The sequence below is a fragment of the Leuresthes tenuis genome, unplaced genomic scaffold, assembly GCF_036924035.1.
Source record: "Leuresthes tenuis unplaced genomic scaffold, fLeuTen1.0.hap1 SCAF_3, whole genome shotgun sequence".
NCBI lineage: Eukaryota > Metazoa > Chordata > Actinopteri > Atheriniformes > Atherinopsidae > Leuresthes > Leuresthes tenuis.
Genome location: NW_027325357.1, coordinates 23537996 through 23560116, shown reverse-complemented (window position 1 = coordinate 23560116; position 22121 = coordinate 23537996). Strand labels below are relative to the sequence as shown.

The 22121-nt window shown below is 41.6% G+C and overlaps 1 protein-coding gene across 1 annotated transcript; it reads right to left on the bottom strand.

The window, feature by feature from the left end:
• Positions 1-239: 239 nt before the first annotated feature.
• On the bottom strand, positions 240-17716 carry atxn7 (ataxin 7). The gene is made up of 11 exons (XM_072382661.1): positions 17250-17716; positions 16967-17035; positions 11362-11466; positions 7787-8072; positions 6642-6961; positions 6247-6329; positions 5497-5777; positions 5184-5373; positions 4965-5086; positions 3626-4802; positions 240-2880 (listed from the first exon to the last, which is right to left on the bottom strand). The coding sequence occupies exons 1-11, from the start codon at positions 17446-17448 to the stop codon at positions 2863-2865; spliced, it is 2850 nt and encodes a 949-aa protein (XP_072238762.1). The 5' UTR covers positions 17449-17716; the 3' UTR covers positions 240-2862.
• Positions 17717-22121: the final 4405 nt, after the last annotated feature.

Here is a 22121-nt window from a genome sequence, read left to right as displayed (position 1 = left end):
ATTCACATTCCAAGTCAATGGTGCGAACAAAGAAAACCTCCCCACAATGTTTCCATGTACAGGAAACAAAGTGGAGTTTTGTGGGTAAATGTAAAACTGTTACATACAAATCTTGAGTAAACCAGAGCGTGCTTAAAGCACCCACCGAGGCTAACAAAACCTCAATGGTCTGGTCCAGAGAAAAGAATGAGATTTCTTGATTTAAAAGTGTTTCATACTGGGCAGCCGACTAACTCGGGTTTTTACCACATTTAGGGTTAACCGGCAGATTTAAAATCAAACTCCTAAATACTTTGAACATTCAAGTAAGGTAAAACAACACCCCCCCCCCCCCCCCCCCCCCCCCAAAAAAAAAAGAAATACTGTCCACAAACAGTCAGGGTAAAACAAATTCAGGCACTTTCTTAATTTGATATTTCCATTAAAAGCTGCTAAACTCATTCCTTAAAAAGCTGATTCAAATGACTGGTTTGGCAACGATGATGCAAGCAGTTGGACTGTTTGAAGTTTTCCTCTTCCTTGCGATGATTGCGATGTCCCTTCAGCCTTTTAGAAAAGAACAAGTGTTTCAATCAGGAAATCCATTTAAGGTCTACACAGCGAACGACTTGAGTCCATGAAAACTTCAGACGATGGGGGTGCAGCTTCAAGCCAGCACGACATTTCAAAAATTGCTGGCTTAACTGGGTCACAAGTAGCTTTTTTGTTTTGTTTTCTCCTTTCCTTTTTGTTCCGTTGATTCATAGGCAACATAAAATGTCTTGTAAAAGCACATGTGATTGAGACCTTGAAAAGGTACCCTCTGTCGTACAGACATGCTACAGTGGCAACACTCTTTAAAGGATCTACGTACACGATTCATGAGATGCTTCAGCCTCGACATGTAGGTGTATTGCATTGTATACACTTGGCAGTGAACCACTTCAAATAGTCAATTTCTCTGACGTTTCAAATTTTTTTTCTATTATTATTTTTTTAAACTAAATAAATAATGATTTTTGAAAATTGTACCAAAAATTGAGCGTGTACGAAAAATGCCTGTGCAAAAATACATACTTTTACTATGTACAATCTGTTAACAAAATACGTGTTCTCCAGTGGAGATACTGGAATACTTGTCTGTTTACATAAGCTACAGGGGAGGGGGGGGGTAAATCAAATATTCTTTTTTTCTAAAGAAAGAAATTCCTCTACATTTCCACACTATTTGATATCAGTGAGGGTCCCGTAAATCAACAGGTGTTGCCAAAAGCTTTGCGTGAAGCCATCTCCATGAACCTCGCACTGTAAAACTCCCCCAGAACCACTTTAATAAAGCAAACATCCCCACAAGCTGGGAAGGTATTGCCTGATTTAAGACTCCATTTTGACGATAGGAATAAAGTATAATGCCTTACTTCTCTGACGGGCGTCCTAAACACTTCCCAACAAAGTGTCACAGAGAGGCATTGAAACGCTCAGAGAAACATCCGGAGACTTGGGTAGTGGTTACAAACACTGGGGGGGGGCAATCAAACCCATAGAAGACAAGTGACGTGCAAGTTTGTTCCAGTTAAGACGTACCATACCTGATTCCCTATTAAGTAAAAATAAAACGTTACAATTCACATCTGCCCAGATGCAGCTGAGGATTTCACACAGCTGTATGGGTAAAAAGGAGGCAAGCTGTGGCTTTAACAATACAGCTTACGCAGATTTTCCTCATATCCACAATGCACCACCACTGCCTCACGAGCAAAACTCCCTTAAAAAAAACAAACGAAAAGAAAACAACATACAGGTAGTTGGGCAGCTTGTGGCTAGCTATGTGGACAGCTAAGCAGAGCCGGAGGAGAAAGCAGATATTTAGTGCTGTTCACAGTTGGGGTTAGGTCTACTGTGGCTATCGTTTTTGCACGATGAAAAGATTAAGGAAATGAACAGGCGTCCCATCAGGACCAGGCTATCTCTCTGACAAAAGATTCAATCGAATGGGCACATCAAGTGTCCTTTTCACATTTAAAAAGGACAACCATCTTCACCAAGTCTACAAAGACCCTTTGTAGTTCAGTGTAAAAAGCTCATAAGAAATCATAAAAAGGTAACACTTGCATAATTTTTCTGGGTGATTGAAGAATTAACCAGATCATCCCCATGGGCTCGTCTCAGGAAACTGTATGCAACCCGAGGTCACTGAACGCGTCATCAGAGTCATACCAACAAAAAAGCAAAACAACAAGCTGATTGTGTGTTGTTTAAGCTGTTGCAATGAAATTTGCTCCTCTTCACGCTCTCCTCGCAAGGCTTCTTAGATCAGGCGCTGGGGGTGTATTTAAGTTTGGAAATTCCAGTAGTCCAGCAGTCTCTGACGTGAGAAAAATACTTGTACACAAACACACATTTAAACAACCATTCTTCAACACACATGGAAGAGATCGGTCTCTCCAGTTGCTCAGCGTCATGACGGCTTGCTGCGGCAGCCCTTCACCTGAACCACAGGACCCACGAGACCCCACAGCTGTTGCAATTGTTCTTTCCAACTCCAACCAGACAGGAAGACCTCTCAGAATACTGGGACAAGACTTGCGTCGGGGGATTCTTGGCTCGCTCATTAGATCCCTGTCCCCAATCAGTGCCCCTGCTCACCCCACCTTTACACACACGCACACACACACACACACACACATACATACATGGCTTTGGGAAAAGTAGTAAGGACCACATCTACTTCATTGGGCAGTCCAGATCATCTCCACCCTGAGGATTGTGGGAAGCTGAGGGTAATTAGGGTTTTATTTTAGAAGGCCTCGTGCAGTTCAGAGCAGTATGCAGACCGCTCTGGACTATTCCCCCCCCCGCCTGCCAGCTCCATACACACTGCTGTCAGGGACGAGCCTTTGGCTGGGGAACAAAAAAGAAAAGAAAAAGAAAAACTTATTAAAGTGGTTTCAACTGGTTTAATCCTCCATTTAAATCTTCATATATGATCTGTTTCACACTAGACTTCAACATCAGTATCTGACCACATGGTAACTAGTCATACTGTGGGTATTTGTAATGGGATTATGGGGTCTGTAATTTCCTGAAAAAATGTTTTAATTAAAAACTACAACCAGCTACCTGCATGTGAGATGTTTCAGGGACCCATGAAAATTCCAGCTTCACAAAATAACCTTGGAATCTACTACGTTGGATTACATTTTGCCGCTTATGTTTCAGGGTGAAAAACCTGGTTTCCAGGTCTAAATGTCAGATTTGAAAAAGGCCTATGTGATAGTCATAGTCTTGAATGCATATCAGTTGTTTTATTATGAACTAATGCACCCATTACTTATTATTTTCAATTATTTAATAAATGTGTGTGTGTGTGACAATCAAAACCTAAAATCCTCCCATTTGAAAGGGTACAATTTTTTGATGATATCTGATTTTTGATTGTTGTAACTGACAGATAATCAATTTTCCTAATCACTGGTTTCAGTGAGTATCACATCTACTACCTGATTATAGATACTAAATGTACTAATATTCTCTTGTGAGCACACTATCTGTGACATAGCCAACAGTGCAATTACATTCATTTATGGGAGATGCTCAGTTAAACTTTTTTTACACTACTTTTTAATCAAACAATTACAAAACCCACCTGATGTAAATGGGAATTGTTGGGTAAACCTGGTGTCCCTGGAATGCTTCGCCCATGCTTCCCGTGGATGTTGTTAATGGCAGGTGACTTGGCCACTTTGGGTCTACCTGGTCCAGGTCCACCTCCTGCTCCTCCTCCTCCGAGCCCTCCTCCTCCTCCTCCTCCACCTCCACTATGAATGCCACTTTGGGCAGAAGAGCTTTTGCGCTTCTTGCCCTCCAGGCGTCCATCTGAGGAGTGGTGGCTAAAGCTGGCGTGGTGGTCAGTTGCAGATGAGGACTGGTGGTGGACGAAAGGCCCCAGAGAAAGAGTTGAGTCACTGCTGTTCATCACTACACTCATACGTTTGATGGACTCTGCAGGGCTGCCTGAAGGAGGACCTCGTGCCGGTGGCCCAGAAGAGCCACCAGCTGAACCTCCAGAAGGCTCTGCCTTGAGACTAAGCGAGTTGGTCCGCACATTGGGGCCACAGTTGAGCCCAACGCTGTGGACTCCACTGTGGGAGAAGGACAACGATGATGAGGATGACAGACCTAATGAGCTGTGGTGGTAGGTGCTCCCTGAGCTGCTGACATTTGCACAGTTCTTCTTGAACGAGGAGGAGGAAGAGAAATTGGCATTTGAAGAGGAGGATTCAGAGGAGCTATGCGATGAAGAGAGGACAGAGCTGTTCTTCCTCTTCTTCCCGGAGCTGAAGCTAGTGCTGCTACTGTTACTGTTTGCTCCAGTGCTTCCTCCACTAGTGGAGTTGGGGGTAACAGGTGCTGAGGAGCCAGAGGGGGTCTCTTTGGGCCTAAAGGATGACGATGATGACTTAGTAGTTCCGCTGCTGGAGGAACGAGACTTAAGCGCCCGGCTTGAGGCTAGGGAAGGAGCTGAAGAAGAGGAGGATGAGGACAAGTGGGCTGAAGGCATCTGCGGCGACGAAGACACTTGTCGGGCCTGCGTGGTGCCATAGGCCGGGTGCTCAGCCCCGCCCTGTGGGGAACTGCGAGCATTTAAGGTGGTCCCATAGGAGAGCACTGACTTGCCCTCGTAAGATTGGCTATAAGGGGTTTGGGGTAAAGTGGCAGGGGGGCCCAGGAAGCCTGAGGAGGGAGTGCTACCGTGGGAAATTGTGCTTGTCCTATGGGTAGGTGCAACAGAGGAGGAATTCTCCAAGGCCAAGGGGATTTTCCTGTGACGAGAAGAATCATTGTCCGTTAGATTTTACTGTCAAGTTAAAAGCTTTCACTGCAAGAAAACAGTCACATATAACATCATAATGTAAAAAAGCCTGCTCATTACCCACCTACTTAATACAGCATTCATGTTGGGAATATCAAACGTGCAGACTTACTTCCACATCTGTGAGTTGACATGCTTTTCCATCATGGTGGTTAGGGCACATCTCACTTTGTCCCATCGCCTGTCAAAGGAGTAGCAGCCTCTCCCAAACAGTCGACTTCCAAAGGTACAGTACTGGGAAGACAAGGGGGGCTTGGATGAGAAAAACGAGCCACAATCCTTCACACTGAGATAAAAGGAAAAGTTTTAACGACAGATTAGTAACACTTACAGCTGCCGGTCGTGGGTGATAACCTGAATAGTGACAGTCCAGTTTGTCAGAGTTGTCCTCGCGCTCCTCATTCTCTCCCTCATCGCTGGAGGGTCTGGATAACCCATCGAGGGTAGTTTGCGGATGGTGCGGTGACTCGTGGACTACTGCAGGGTCTCCAGAGGAACCACCTCCGTGACTGCTGTTTAGTCTGATTGACACAAAGCGTGGCGGAACTTAAACATGGAAAGTGTTTCAAAGAACCATAAAAATGGAATAAAATCAACATGATACTAAACATAAAATGCTAGAATGTATGTAACACAGCACTTACCGTGGAAGACCAGGACTGTGAAATTTGGGCTTTCCAAGAGGCAAAGGCTTAGTGGCATCTGGGGCTGGGCCGTTGCCATGAGCAACCTGGTGGGCTTCATGGCCAGGGGCGAGGTGGGAGGAGGGGTGTGGGTCCCTGAGAGGGGCGTTTTGCTGGGAATTGGGTTGGTGGAGTTCTCGCTCCCTCTCCCGCTCCCTTGTTCTGTTCTTGTGCTCTGCCAGCAATGTGTCAAAACGTTTCCTTCGCCCTGGCACTGCCCTCCGCTGGCTTAAGGAATGTGTCTGTTGGGATGTTGAATGGTGGGGAAAAAAAATAAAAAATCTCCATTTCATTCCAATTTGTACATGACAGATGCAGCTCGAGCTTTGAATATTGTGAAAAGACAACAGCTAATGTCCTACATGTTTATCATAAACCCTGATACTTTATTTCTTTGTGCTATATGATTCCACAGTTGTTTAAAACTCTATTACACTGCTCAACATGCCATGGGCCACAATTAGTTTTGCTTTGCTCCCGTCAGTAGAAAACCACAGAGGTTGTCAGTGTTTCTCAAACACAGCGTTTCCCAAACACTGTCCACATAGAGTTCTGAAGCATACAACCTTCTGTAGACAAATTGTAATATTCTGACTTCTAAGTGGGAAGTTGAGACAGTAAGAGAACTGTTGAGGATCATTACACGCTTTATACTTTGTGTAATAAATAGCACACATATCTTGGGGGTACAGCACAAAGCAGAGCGGTTACCTTGCATGTGAGGGATCTTGTGCAGGGTTTCCGAGCCGTCATATCCACAACGCCACAGTGGATATCTGGATTGAACTCACGCTCTGCAGGCACAAGAGGAGAGCGAGAGGAGGCATGTTTGTGACTTACTGGTTACTACTAATATTCTGTGGTTAATCTTTATGCATAAAAGACAACAAGAAAGAAACACACAACCGACGAGACAGAATGTGCTGTATGAGAACAACGACCGGGCGGCTTTAGCTCAGGTGACAGTGCGGTCATCCTACAGCCATAACTGCTATAGCCAATACTAAATTTGATTAACCAAATTAATCAATCTCGAGTGACTTTACAAAATATTAACATAATAAAACTACAACCACTTTTTGCCTCCATTCCCCCATCAAACTGACCTGACACTTTCTTGCTAAAGTGGCGCCTGCTACTGGTGCTGCTGTCATGCTTCTTCTCCGAGAGGAGGCCTTTGCCGTTGGGAATCTGACCAGGGGCCAGCAATGGAGGCTTTGGTATGGAGGGACAGTTAAGGCCTGCTTTAAGGGTTGATGATGAGGAGGAGGTCGTGATGGCGGTAGTGTTGGAGCTCACAGTGGTGCTAGAGGAGGATGTAGAAGAGGAGGATGAGGTGGTAGCAGGGGCAGATGGAGCCTGCAGCAGCTTAGCTGACGAGTCCACCCTCAGATGCATCTTCTCCACCTTAACAGCTGGGGTGAGGCTGGAAGAGAAGGTTACAGAGATGAAGAGGGCAGCAAGGAGCAAGCTGAGAGTTAGAAACAATGAGCCAATGCGCTGCACATGGTCAGAGACAGATGTGGACATGTGGAAGGGGCTGAAATGAAAAAAATATGTATTGTCATTTATTAAAGACTTAAACACTACATCTGGAACCTTCAAAGTTCCAGGTTGTAACAGAGACTTCAATATTACAATAAATACATAAATTGCAATAAAACTGTATTCAAAATAAGAAAAGATCAAACTACAAGCAGCTGCCAGGTTTTGACCAATTAAGTGAATCGAAATAAAGAAGTTAAATGCTACACCAGATTCATTCAAGTCAGTGAACAGCCCCCATAATGATTTTTAAGGCTATAATCTTAAATCAATAATCATTACAACCGTGTTCAAGAGTAAATTAGTCATTGTGACAGCGTGCCATTTACCGTCTCAGGGCTATTTTCTGTCCTCACTGAATGTTAAAACTCTGTTAAGTTCTGTTCAGTTCCTGCCTTGCAGTGCTCCCGACTTTAATTCTACCAGTGCTTCCATCTGAGATTCTTAGGAGCACCAGTTCAACATGTAAGATCACTCCTTAAATCACACTTTTCATATTCAAGCACTGCTGATGAAAAATGACTTTGTTAAAAAAAATGCAACAACAGGCTCATTGACTGGACTTCGGTAGATGACAGCACAAGCACACCGTTCTCATCTGGTACTGTTGTGATGACACCACGCTCGCCTTTCTCTCCAAATGCATCATCATAAAGCACAACACTAAAAACACCCAATCCTATGCAGGTTGAAGAATCAGACTTACATCTTATCTGGCTGGATCGTCCTGAATGGGGCAAAGGGGGGTCTTCGCTGAATGCCTGGCAGCTTCTCTTTGGCGGATTTGACGAGTTTTGGATTAGAGGAGGATGATGAGGATAAACTAGAGCCGGCAGACGACGGTCGGCCAAGGATGCCTCCACTTGTCACTCCAGCAGCCACGGTCCCCGAGCCCAGCCCAGGCCCAAGCCCACCGCTGCTGCTTCGGTTTCTGCCCGTCACAGGGAAGGGCGACGTTGAGGCCGGCTTGCTGGCTGAACTGTGTCTTCGCTCTGTAGTTACAGAGTAAAGCAAGCTGGCATTAAAAACACACGAGTTGACGCAACGACATTATCTGTATCAAACACTGTGACAGGCGAAACAGAATTATGTGGCCATAAGACAAAAGAAAAGACAAGACTTATAGGAACAAACACATCTTTCGCTGACATTAGAGAGTGAGTTTCCTCAACAACAAATAAGCAACATTTGTGATTCATGCCTGCACAGCCTGAAATAGAACCAGCTAATGGATCAAGAGCTCTTTTTCTGCCTGAGCTTTGTACAACAGCTGCTGTGCAAACTGATAAAAGACAGTATGTCAGAAGAAAAGGTTATGATGATAGTTGGTTGTGGAAGAAAATCCAAAAATAGGAATAAGAAAAAATGGGGGGAAAAAATTATGTGCTTATGTGCTTGCATCCAGAACTAAATGTGATTAGTTTAAATGAGACAGTTTCTAAGATGAACAAATACGTGCTCTTGTGTGCACACCATCACAAAAATGAAGGAATCCCAGGAGACAAACTACAGAAACATTTGGTCTTCTGAGGAAGCTCTCATCCATTCCTATTTTTAGAGCAGAAAAACATTTAGTGTCCAAAAACAAAAGACTAACTCAACCTCTCAACCAAGTTCTGTTTGGAGTTCATTCACATAAAAAGACACAGACAGACTCCTGCTGACCCGGATACAGACAGAGGTGTCTGCTGCCGAGTGCAGGAGACAGAGGTTGGACTCGAACCCCTTGCTGTTGAATATTTTAGTGCATGATCCCAACGGCAAAGAAGGAAGAGATAAAAACAATAGCCCACATAGAAGGTTCACCTTCTCTAAAAAACAACAAAATGTTAATAATGATAAAAAGAAAAGAAAAACATGATCCAAAAACCTGTTTGTTTGCATTTACTTGCGCAAGACTGGATCTGCGAGCTGACAAGTCTTTGCTTGATGTGTTCATTAATGAATGCATGAAAGTACAGATGAGCTTGCAGCTTCTGATTCTGTGGTGAGTGTTGCCCCTGCTGGGATCAGCCTCAGCCGAGGAGCACAAACACCTAACAGAAGACAGATGGGCTCAGAGAGGCATGCTAACATCATATTGAGAGGATCTTAATGGTATTGAGATCAGTGCCTCTGCCCCCGTGTTAACGCCATATGTGGTCTTCCCATAATGACATCAGAGAGAATAAAAGTGAGCTAAGCACAGCAAGGAACCCTCTATTTATTAGCCCACGAACAGCTGCATGGCTCCAGGATTTCACTTGGTATATACCACTTAGTTTAGTAGCTGAAATGATTAGTCGAACTGAAAATGGATCTGCAACTACTCCGGCCATCAATAATTCAATACATTGTTAAAAAGAAACACTCCAATTTCACACATTCTTTTGAATCAGCATCTGAAATTTGAAATTTTCTGATTTTAACGCTTGGGAGAATCTTTGGGTCTTGGACTGTCAGTCTATCAATTTACACTTTTTACAGTACTGGTGTATACAAGAAATTTTGGAAACACGAGTAGCTGTAGGGGAAATTAAACTGATGCATACCTAGCCGTAATGAACCTATTACAGACTATACGCTCTCATAATGAATCATCACTGTTAAGTTGATGAAACGCACAGGAAACATGCTGAAATTACTGTAAAACCACAGGCCTTTAGGGATGATTTTACAGAATCTGTATAACAACGCCACCATGATCAAGAGGTCTTACAGCCACCTGCTGAGATGTCGTCAGTGTTGTTTACTTTACTGGAAAGGGGACAGCCTCTGGCTTTTTTCTACTTCACATTAAAAAAAACAAAAAACAAACTAATCTGGATGCTCCAGCACATACATAATTATCTGGTCCGCACAGGCCTGTATCAGTACATATTGTTTAAAAATGTAGGAGGAATCCATTGAGGGTTGACACAGATGCAATGACATTTTTTTCAGGAGCCAAGCGTTGTTATATCTCCCTCTTGTGGCAGGTACTGACAACTGTAACTGCTGTAACACTTCAGAGAGACAACTACAAAGACCTAAGATCATACATTAAACACAGAGTTCCAATAAAGCAAGACAGAGTCGGTGTCTCTCTAAAACATGCTTCAGAAAAATGAGCAAAAAGACGATGGGAGTTTGTCAACTCGATGCGATGACAGTCAGGTTTAAGATTAACAGCAATGCGATCGCTGCGTTCACACATTTTTCTTTGGCACAAACGTCAAAGATAACTTTCTCAACTAATAGCATCACCTAAACTTGACATTCAAAGCAACACAATATTTTTTTTCTATTTCAACTTCCATACTCATCAATGTTTTGGTCATGAACTGACAGTTAGCAGAAACACCAAACTGTTATTTTACATTAAGAGGAAAATAGTCACAAAAACCTCTGAAACATTAATGCCATTTATTAATAATGCAGGTAAAACCCACTTCATTTAAATTAATTTGTTGACACATCAGTAGACGTGCATTTCCAAATGTCAAGTGAATTTTAAGATCAATTTTGAAATGCTGGTTAATAGAAAATGCACATTAGGAACAATTCCAACGTCTGGTTTGATCAGAACAATACAGGCTGTGTGACGCCATCAGAAGGTGGTGGTATAGGCTAAATTACGCATGCCCGTGTCAAAGTAATGCTCATAAACTGGATCATATTCGTATGAAAGACACAGACAAAACCAGTCTCGCTTAAGATATGAGAAAAATGGAAGGAGGTCTTCGGGAATATTTCAGTTTGGTATGTTATGATCAGTCTTTCATCTCAGCAAGCATTGTTCATGTTTATGGTCAGGATGCAGAAACAGCCGATGCCTCACATTACCAGTCATGCCAGTAACACCTCCACCACACCAGAACAATACGCAGAAATTTGCATGAACTTTTTTTAAAAAAGGGATAAACCACCACGAGTGAGTGTAAACCTGAAGCAGAACTTCAAAATGCCACTTACAAAAATGGAATAACAAAAACACAACTAGTTCCACCACTAACATGATGAGGATTCACTGGAACTACTGCATGTTTTAAAAACAAATCTCACCTATAAATTTAATAAATGGCGACTTGCCCCTCACAGTGTAGAAGGGTGTAAAAATTTCAGTGAAAAGCAGCCTCCTATTTGCCTGCCAATGTTTCCCGTAAATGACAAGTTTGCTACGTTCAAGAGAAAATGTTGCAAAGATGTGGTAAGACTTCATAAACAACAATAAATGGCTGCAGACTGGAGGCATGAACACTCTGAACACATCCAAACATCAAGCCACACCTTATCATCCAACAGTGTGTGTGTAAAACTTACCGTAGTGTGCTTGGAAGGCTTGTGGCTTGACCACATGACCACAGTGGCTGCACATCACCAGGTAGAAATCGTCCTGTGCGGGACACTGGCCAAATATGGGCATGTCTGTAGACAGCAGAGAGAGGACACAACGTAAGGAGAGATACATAAAACAGAGCTGCACTCACCTGCTGGTCCAGGAAGCAGACTCATCTGTCAAAAACTTAGTGCCTCTCTCAGATTTAAACAAAGACAGGACTTCAGCATATCATTGACGATGCCACCCGTTTTCAGACACAAAGAGAGTCTGTGGTAAACTAAAACTCTTTAGGTTATGGGCGAAATTAAAAAGCAATTTGGAGATGCCACCTTTGGGCTTTGGGAAAATCTGAATGGTATATTCACGTTTTCAGACCTCTTACCTAGTCAAACAACGATTAAGAAAGCAATCAGAAGATTGACTATAAAATCATTACAACTTTTAGAGTGTATAATAAAAACAGACAAACATTAATACATCAGTCATGCAGGCCAAGTCACCACAAATATGAAACAACCTCATTCTTAACTTATCTAAGGCTGAAGAAAACGTGGCCCCACGTCGTTCATGAAAACAGAAAGAAGGGAATTATACTGGCTGCTTTAACGATAATAATCAACCAAAAATAAAAAGTAAATGAAGAAAAATAAATACTTGCATGAATGCCATGGTACGTGAACACAATTCTATCCAAACAACAACCACCCCTCACAGTTTATAAGGCACTCAAAGGCCAATCAGAGGAAGTGCTGCTCCTCAACAGAAAGTGATCAAAATTTACCCTGGCACAGAGAATCAGAAACTACCTCATTAAGGGGGCTAATTAAGAGATTGCCTGGGGTGCCATGATGAGATGAGCAGAAGAGAGGAAACAAGAGGAGAGAAGTGGAGCCCCTCTCCAATTCACACTCAGCTAGGGGCGTCAAGGGTTCTCCAAACATTACTGGCTGAGTCTGGAAGGGATGAGGGCCATTAAGCAAAGACCCTATAAAATAATCTACCTGCTGCGTTCCCTCTCAAAGAGGTCAGTGGCTGACTTGTGTGGATGAATTGATAAGCCTGATGCTACTTAATGTATCAAACATTTGAAGAGATTTGTCAAGTGTCTCCTTCAATAGCAGAGAAGCAAAAAAGGTTTACTTTGCAGCATCTGGTGTCTGCCACAGAAAAAAAAAAAAGGGAGAAATCTTCACTTGATGAACAAAGGCACATACACTTTATGAGACTCAAGTAGGAAAGCTGACTACTGTGCTAACCAAACAAGTTACAGATCACAGAAATGTGATCTGGAGGGTACCATTAACTGGTTGCCAACTGCAGAAGCACCAGAAAAAGGCTGCTGTAAAGGATCTGAGTAACTTCTCCACACATCTGTTTTCATTTGGTCCAGTCTATGAGCCATTCTCTTGTACAAGTAGCAAATTGAAATTATAATGAGAAACCAGGCATTTTTGCCAAATCAATAATTTCCCATATACTGTTCATTAAAACTACACCTTCCAGCAGATCTTTTATCGAAACAGGCCAAGAACTGCAGAATCAGCCAGGCCAATCACATTTGCTTCCTGGATCAATAGCTAGGTAAAAAAACAAAACACTCATTCTCAAACTGCTGCTGCTGATCGCCTGGAGGATTCTGCAAACAGGTTGCTCAACTATGAAAGAAGCCTAGCTACATAGCCCTGCTACTCTTCAGTCAGCACATTGGACACTACTGGATGGTGTGGCTGAAATGGCTCAATTTCAAATGTGGTCCGCCGCCTCTAGGTCAGCCCCATTCTCAATGTCAATTTTCTTCCTTAACAAGGGGGAAGTAGAAAGGGTAGAGAGAAAGGAAGAAAGGAGAGGAAAAACAACAAAACACAGCCTAGAAACAAGTGCAAATGGAGGGGGTAGCGAAAGAGCAAAGACAGAGAAGAGACAGAGAAGACAGAAAGAAGAGAGCTGTAGTTAGAAAATAAGAGATAGAGCCTGAGAGCATGAGACAAGGAGGAACTATGAGAGTCTAGTTCATTTCTGCATCCTCAGCTATGGCAGTGATGTATGGTCGAGGCGGGACGGCAGCAGCTCGAGCTGCTTCTCAGCAGCACACATGTTGGCTCAGTCTGACCTGTGGGTGACGGTGGCACTACATTTCCCAGCTTCACCAACTGTGACAGCACCACTGTAACATTTATAAAAACATGCAACAGAAGGACGGATTCATCAATCATTGGTTGCCATTCATTTTTAGAATGTGAGCTATATGCGTGTGTGTGTGTGTTAATTATCTGAGTGTGATAGAATGGCCATTTCACCACAGGAGGAATCTGGTGGTGAGTCATGATGGAGAGGTGTAGTCATCCACTCGTTATACCCCTACTAGAAGCGCTAGCAGACGCACAAGTCTGTATGAACGCAAACATCTGCCATGAACAGCATGTGTTGATCAGGCCCATGACACAAATAACAGTCACTGACAGACGCTGCAACGTGATAAAAGACGTTTTAAGCTAGCTGCAAGTCAAGTGATCTACACAGAGTCGAATATTACAATGACCACTGTGCCTGTGTGCCTTCCTGTAAACATTCTTCCTTTGACCTGGAGATATGTTAATCTCATACGCTGGCAAACAGCATTTCCTCAACACCATGCAGACTCTCTGTGTTAAGGCTAGTCCACTTCGAAATGACATGTAATGTTAGTTAAATCACATTTTAATAAATACTGTGTTGTGTGCCATCCCAATAGAGCCAAAAATATATGTGATATCAAAGGTGTGCTTTAATCCCTGGGAGTCTTTGCCACTAGAATTGTGCAATGGTCTTAGACTATGTACACAGCACACATTGTTGACCAATGCAAATGCAACATCAGATAAGGCCCCGCAACAAATAGCCTGGAATTAACCCTTTACAACATCTCCCACAGAAGAAAGAAAAATCCAAGTTGGACACGCAAGCGTGGGCCTACATCTCTCCTGACAGTGTTCATCTGTGTAATGTGGTTCACATCATATTCTGTGGCGACATGTAAATGGTTTAGCAGGACGGATGAGAGCCACAAATGGGTTTAACTGTCGTTGCTTCATTGAGAAATTTGTCCAGTTCTGGAACATCTCCGCACACCACAACCACCACTTAGTAAATGGCTGCAGATGCACGATGTTGGTGAGTGTTTGTAAAAGGTGCTCTCGCTTTTGTTCTTTATCAGCGTTATCTTTCAAGCCAAGTACCAGAAAACAGAAAAGTGTTTTCAGATGAAAGATTAACCTTCGCTTGGTTCGGAAACGGAGTTCAAACATGAGAATTCAGCTTTAGTTGGCCGTCCTTGCAGTGGCAGTGACTGTCCCGTTACACCAGGGTCACACGGGGCATTGCCTTGTTCGCGTATCCTTGGAAAAGAGACAAAAATTCTGACCGCAAAGTGATTTAAAGAAAACATTGTATGCCCTTTGTTCACAACATTTCCCGAGGTCTTCATAAAATGTGCGAGACATCCTTTGGTCAAAAAAAAAAAAAAAAAAAACACACAGCGAGACAGTAAAACACAAGAATTTCCATCTTTATCCAATAACCCATGGTGCACATTATCACTGAATGGCTTTGCATACAGTAAACAGCCTGAAAGTGAACACTAGCACACACAGCAAACCCAAGACAGACTACCACCAAACTAACTGAAAGAAAAACATTTGCCTGTTAGTTTTATTCTCAAACACTTGGACACAGGCCGTTGGTAAGGTGCTCTCCTTTAGAATAAATCTCGATGCAATTTGTGTATTGAACTAACCTAGACTGTTAAAGACACTGCACCTCAGAACAAAAGGGGCCGCTGAGAGGTTTATACTCTATTCAGAAGTAAGACTTTCTAGTCCTAGTCGGAACATAAAACATTACACGCGGGACCAGTAGAACGTCATTTGCCTACTTCTGTCTTAAGTCAACTATGTAACTGCTGATGAGAATTTGCTGTTAATATTAAAGCCGACAGTATGAGTTTTCATTTCCTTACTCCAAAGTACAGCAAATATGGCATTATTTAAACTTCAAGTTGCAGGCTGTTAAGTTGAGGAGGCAGGGCAACGGTACTCTGTGCAGGGAGTGTGACACAGAAACTCACTGAAGGAAATATTTTCAAACCAAAGGGATTCAAAACAAAGTCCCAACAAGGTTGTGTCTTCGGGTATTTCTGAGGTGGCACTGACACGAAGACACCCAAGTAAATGTTCTTAAGCACAAAAGGGTTGTTTTTCACATATTGTTTCTTTTAAATAAACTTTGGATGAATAAATGCAAGAATAAACATGCTACCTCTACAGGTTTACGCTTTTAAAGCACTTTTGTCTAATTAACTACTTAAGACAAAAATAGCCAGTAATGACACCTCTCCTTAAACAAGCTGAACATAAAATTGTACCACCGTGGTAAGAAAGCTGAGCTTTCATTCAGGTTCATCCTCAATCCTTTCTGTCACCCAATTCATTAGAATTAATCTTAAAGACTTAGAGCGCTCGGTGAGCCTTGAAAATTCAACATAACTGCAGGCTCTCAATAAGCCAAACGCCTTTTTTTTTTTGTTGAAGAGATGCCCATTTGTATTGGCCCTCATTCTGAGTCCAGGACCAAAAAGCAAAGCGAATGGTTTACAAGAATAAGATTGAAATATAAACTACTCTGAGACATCGGTTTATGGCTTCTGACAATGTACGTTTTACCACTTATACTATAGGACATCCTCTCTATTCTGCTGTAGTTGTCTCATTATCATTTAAAGAAAAAACTGCTTCAATTTCAAACAGAAAACAGAACATTGGCATTATCAGAGATCATAGCTATAAGCTATGTGACATGATGATCACATAGTTGCTTTTAGAATAATTATTATTAGATTGCATCCCCCCCCCAACACACACACAAAAACGCTCCCATAGTGACTACAAACTTTCTGAGTTTATGTTTTACAAGTCTGAATAGTTATTATAAAGTTGTCTCAAACTGAGCACTCTGTTCAAGCTTCAAACAATGTTCCAAATACAATGCTGTAACAAAACAACAATACAATGCACCCTATGAATGGGGCACAATCATTCTTCCACTGTAATGTCTTCTACAAAGAAAATATATTTGAGGTGACAATTTTAAGAATGACTTTAGCCACAAGTCATTTTGAACGCCTGCTACCTTGCAATTCTCCAAGCAACAAACACCGGTGTAACCTCCAGGTAAAAGGAGGGACAACACGCATGTAAGTTTTCACATGTAAAATGGCAGAAACGAGGTCGCTCAGCAATAAAGTTAATTTAATTATACATTCCCTTCAAAGCCATTAACATGTAACAACTATGTTTGGGCCTAATCTCAACTAGTTAGTCTTAGTTAATAACCGTGACGTTATTTTGAGGTATAAACATAAATGTCAAATCCAACACGAATAAAAGACACGTTTTTACTGACAGTATCCGGTTGTCCATTGAGCTCATGACGCGCATGTTCCTCCCTACATTTGAACTGTACGACGCATGTAAAGTGTTTTGAGTCCGTGTGTGTATGCGTGCAAACCCCCAAGAAATACACCTTTGGCCCTAGAGCGGAAAAAACACTCACCTTCTCTGCATAAACGCATGGCTTCTCGATTTTTCCCCAAGTCTTTGAAACTTTCCTCCGATTCAGCACCTGAAAATGAGGCGATCCGACATAGAGACTGATAAATAGTTGCACTTGCTTGCCTGACCGTGCTGTTGCTACCAGTAGCGTTTCTTCATATTCAACCAAAAACTGCATGCAATCGGCCAAAAAAAAAAAAAGAAAAAAGAAAAAGGGAAAGGACTGGCAACTGTCGTGCTCTACCTCGCTTCCTCGCGTACATTCGGGACGCTGGGCAACTCACCGTCGTGTCCGTGGAGTTTGACGGCGTCGACCCAGTTGCTCCAAGGCTGTTCCAGGATTATTTCAGGCAACGATCTCCGCTCCGCAACAGTCGCCATTGCTGTGGAGCCTTCTCCCCGCTGGATCTGCTGCTGCTTCAGCTGCTGCCTGGCCGCTCGGCGCTGCTCCCCCCTGACGTCATCCTCGGGCCTTTCCGACATTCTTTCCGCTACAATGTAACAACATAAAGAGTCAGCTTTGCTCGGGCTCGGGATAGGACTTTTTCACGGACTGACACTGGCAAACCTGTGTTACTTTTTCGTATGTGCCCCCGTAGAAAATGGATGAAGAAAAAAATAAAAATGACTGGTATAGGAACCTGTACAGCCACTTGATAAACAACAAGCACAAAGCTTACCCTACATATTTGCAGCCAGTTCACCTGAAGGTCTCCAGCTACCGCTAGTTAGCATTAATACTTTCACTCATGCACATGCATGTGTTTAAATTCCCCGATTCTGTCTCTCTCCTTAAAACATGAAGACATGTCTTTGTAGTTCTTTATAATATGTACAATGCATGCAGATTAATCAAACTATTGTACCAAATAGCTGAAGCTATCTCATAATGCCCTTGAGAACAATTTAAAAATGTACCCAGTAACATCCATTTTATGTATGCAAGACTTTTATGTAAGAATTCCTTGGAAAGTGAATCCCAGATGTGTTGATTTTGGAAAATTTAAAGCTACACTGTGATAAATCACCATCTCTCAGAGAGCAACCTGAAGGATGTACTGAAAATCAGTGATTAAAAAATTGCTGAGCATATTTACCCTCTCTCTTTGCCCCCATTTCATTTTATGTAAAATGGGGGAGAGTCAATCTGCAGGTTTCCACTTTAAATTTGATGTGTTATTGTTCTTTTAGACCCATCTGTGATTGGTATTGTTAAGGCTACAAGTAAAGGCAATCATTTGATGAGGAGAACAACATGTTTTAAGTGAAAAATATCTCATTTCTTAGTTTCCAAGCTAATGCAATGTAAACTTTCAAGATACAAGACGCAAGCCATGAGAAGGAGAAACTAGACAATGAAAAATGATGCAGTGAGTAGCTTCTGATTTCTTCAACAACTATGTCGGAAGTCACTTCTATGGTTGTGGAAAATATGTCACTATGTCTCAGACACGTCAAATTATTGGTCGGCATCAAGCAAACAAAACAAGTAAGGGCATTTTTAAAACTACTCAAAACTGGGTTAAGAGCTGCCCAACGCATTATTAAAACCTGGAAGGATAGTGGTGAATCATCATCTTAAAGGTAGGGATGTGGACGGAGAAAAGTCTCGAATGAGCGTGACCAGAGATAACTTGAGAATTTGGTGAAATCTGACTGAGGAAAACCAGGAGAATTCACAGCAATGTTTAACAGTAAAAGTAAGAGCATTTCTACAGGCACAATGTAAACGGGTAAATAAGGTCCCGTGGTCTGTTCAGATTCACCCCATTCCGGGGTGATGAGCACATCGGGGTAAAAAGAGTGGTGAATCAAGTGCTGCACACCCCGTGCCGAGTGGCTACCATACAAGGCTGTGGGGGCAGCGTTATGAGCTGGGATTGCTTCAACTGGTCCGGTCTAGGTTCGACAACTTTATGTGCCAAAAAAATTAGGTAAGCTGACGCCCTTCTGTCTATCAGTTTTTTACTTCCTTGACGACACAGGCACATTCCAAGTGGATCGCAGCTCATTGTCAAGAGATGAAGAAGGCTGTGGATCCAGGCTGGTGAAAGAGCAGACATGCATCCAATAATGTTTGCATACAAAGAAACCCAACAATTGACTGTTTGTTTGGAAGTTACTACTAAAAAGCAGAACCCCTGATGGCAGGTGATTATTACAGCAAGTACAGCTGAGTGACGGAGAAGGGATGAAGGTAACACTTAAAGAGATTCATGACAGACTCAAACCTAATCCCTTGTGATTTCTAAGCTTTTCAGTTGTTTAAAAGTTAGAAACTATTTCAGTTCAGTTTAATTTAATTCAGTATTACTTTTTTTTTAGCACCCATTTACAGCAAAATGTAATCTCAGAGCAATTTACACTGAGAAAAAAAACTAACCAATTCTGCTTGAGCAAGCCTTGGCAAAAAGTTAGTATGATTACTTTACTTTCACTTAGAAATGATGTACTTCTAATCAACTCTTGTGATGCATGCACTTCACTGACACACAACAAAACAAAAAAAAGGGGCTCCTATATACCACGTTGCCAGGGATAACAGTTTTAAAGATTCTCTTCAGAGAATTGTATCGTACTGATACTGAGTTCCAATGGTGTAAACATTTCTAGTCTAGTCCCTCCTTTTATTGATGAATGATGCAATGTGCGATTCACAATAACCCTTTTAAAACCATTCGTCAGTTTGACAGAATTCAGCTACCTCCCTACATTGTTTTTCAAATTGTTTGGTAAAGCAGATAACTAACAAATGCTATTAAGTAAAGTGTAATAGTGTACAGCTCAGTTATAAATTGACTGTATCAAATTCAAATTCACTGTATCAAACTGTTCAAATAACTTTTAACTCTTCTCCTCCTTCAACTCCAGTTGTCTTAATGTCGCTTGTAGAGAAACACAGATTTGACGTCTTAAGGATTTATTTGATTAGATCCTCTACTAGAGCCCCCAAAATGGAAAATTGGCACGCAGCACTGACATCCAGCAGAATATAGTATTAGGAGTTCGAAGTGGTGGGTGATACTTTACTTTACAGCAACACTGGAACAGTTTGTGAACTTTAAAACTATGTGCTTTTGACTGATTTTGATGTACACCAACCTTTTTATTTAGCACACTCCCCAGCCTGAAATTGCCCTGGACAGGATATCACAGTTCAGAACTTTGGCTTCCGGCCAGGCACAACACAGTTTTGCTTTATGAAACCATGTAACACCAGCAACTAGATAACTACACACTTAGTGATAACAAAGAAGAAAAGGAAAAATAAGACACCGTCACCATTACAAATAAAGTTGGAGGTAAAGACAGAAATCGTTGTCACAACAAATAAAGTTTAAAAAAAAAAAAAATTCGGGAGAGATCGTAATGACTGAGCGCCATGGTCAGCAAAAATCAATCACAAAACGCATGGTTCTGTGAATTCATACTCATGTATTCATTAGTCACGCACGCAGTATGCCATCCATGCACACAAATGAGATATCTGTGCTTTGTGTTGTGAACTGTGACTTTAAAACTAAATGTCTGCCACATTATTGAACAGAAACATATGACAAAAGAGGTAAACTATCGGTTAGCTGAAATCCTCTATCAAGTAAGAGTATTTGGATTTTTAAAACTGCATCGCATGTTTTCACTTCTCTCATGATAGCAAAGATATGAAAAGAAGTGGTGCTAAACAGGCCGCGTGGCAACTTTTACAGAACGTTGCTGGCATCAAGTTAAACATATGGATATATATTTTTGAAAAAACATGGGCTTTTTCCAGTTTCAGGATGTTTTGTCTTTGGGTGCATTTTATTTTCAGACGAATATGTAAAAAGTAAATGCGATTCATGCCATTCTGTTAATAGTTTTGATCTTACGAATCATGCCATCTTTTTCAGGAAATTAAACTTTCTAATTGATTAACAAAGCAGCTTTGGTTGGAGAGCTGATTCCATCCATACTCAAAAAGTTTATTATTAAGTTGTTGTAGAAGGCATGCTCATGAACTTAACACCTTGTCCTCGAATCTAAACCCCAACCAGTCAAATTGGACGGCAGCGGCTATACAGTCTATAAAGTCTTTCGGCAAGTATCTGACAGCGCTACCCAACCACCTATGACTACTCTGCAGCTGTTCGAAAACACATAATGAGAAGCTGAAAGATCTTACCTTGGTAAAATAAAAAAAAAACAAGGAACTTATTTTCAACTCGATCAAACGATCCTCATCAGTTTGGGTGTTTGCTGGCTGGCACACACACTGGAGGGGATAGCTGGAGATACAAACAAGCCAACACGCATTAAACACAAGGACAATTATTGACAGGAGATGAGTTAGTTAAAATTGTTAGTTGTACTTCTTTTTAATAACATTAATCAGTGGAATTATAATTCCACTATAGATGACTCTGTCAAATGTTGACTGAGCTGATCATCATGTCTACCCACTGTTTCACACCCACAGTAATCAAATGCACTTTTATGATGATTTTTGTTGTCAGAACCGATGCAGATATACCGCAGTATTTACACAAGGTTCAGAAAGAATTAGAATGCATTACTTCTGTTGGGATCTGCATTAATACATCAACACTTATTTGTAAAAAGGCTTTAATTCTGCATATCAAAGACATTTCTTAACTTATATTTTGGAATTTTGTGATTCAAAGGAAAACAATGTAAATTAATTCCCTGGTATGTTGGTGATATGACTTAACAAATGTGTAAAAACAAAACATTTGTTAAGTTATCAACTAGAAATGGATAAAACTGGATAAAATGGATAAATACTCAAGGTTGTGCTGCACATGGGTGACGGTAACAAGTATGATAGATGTTTGCAGACTTAATTTTTACCAAAAGCGTATTTTTGGTATTGTAAGGCTTAAGGTTAAGCTCGTGGAAAACTGAAGCTGAATGCAGCAAATGTCGGCAGCTGTAGCTATGGAAGCAATGTGCTTGTAAAAGTGTAAAAGAAATAAAAGAATAATGATAAACACTGCTGTGAAAGTCTCCATTTGTACAGCATTTAACTTGTGCTTTATCGTATTACAATGTAAATTAGCCTTGTCCTGATTTGCTCATACTTCTAGTCAAAAGTCCTACTTGATCATAAATTATTCCAACTACCCTGAAATTTCAGCCCAAAGGCAAACATTACACCT

Coding starts and splice junctions, on each gene's coding strand:
- atxn7 (XM_072382661.1), bottom strand. CDS start 17,448: ATGTCGGAAAGGCCCGAGGATGACGTCAGGGGGGAGCAGCGCCGAGCG. Junction 6,962..7,786: donor ACGATCCAGCCAGATAAGAT/GTAAGTCTGATT, acceptor CTTCTCTTCCAG/CCTCACCCCAGCTGTTAAGG. Junction 5,374..5,496: donor CACAGTCCTGGTCTTCCACG/GTAAGTGCTGTG, acceptor TGTGTCAATCAG/ACTAAACAGCAGTCACGGAG.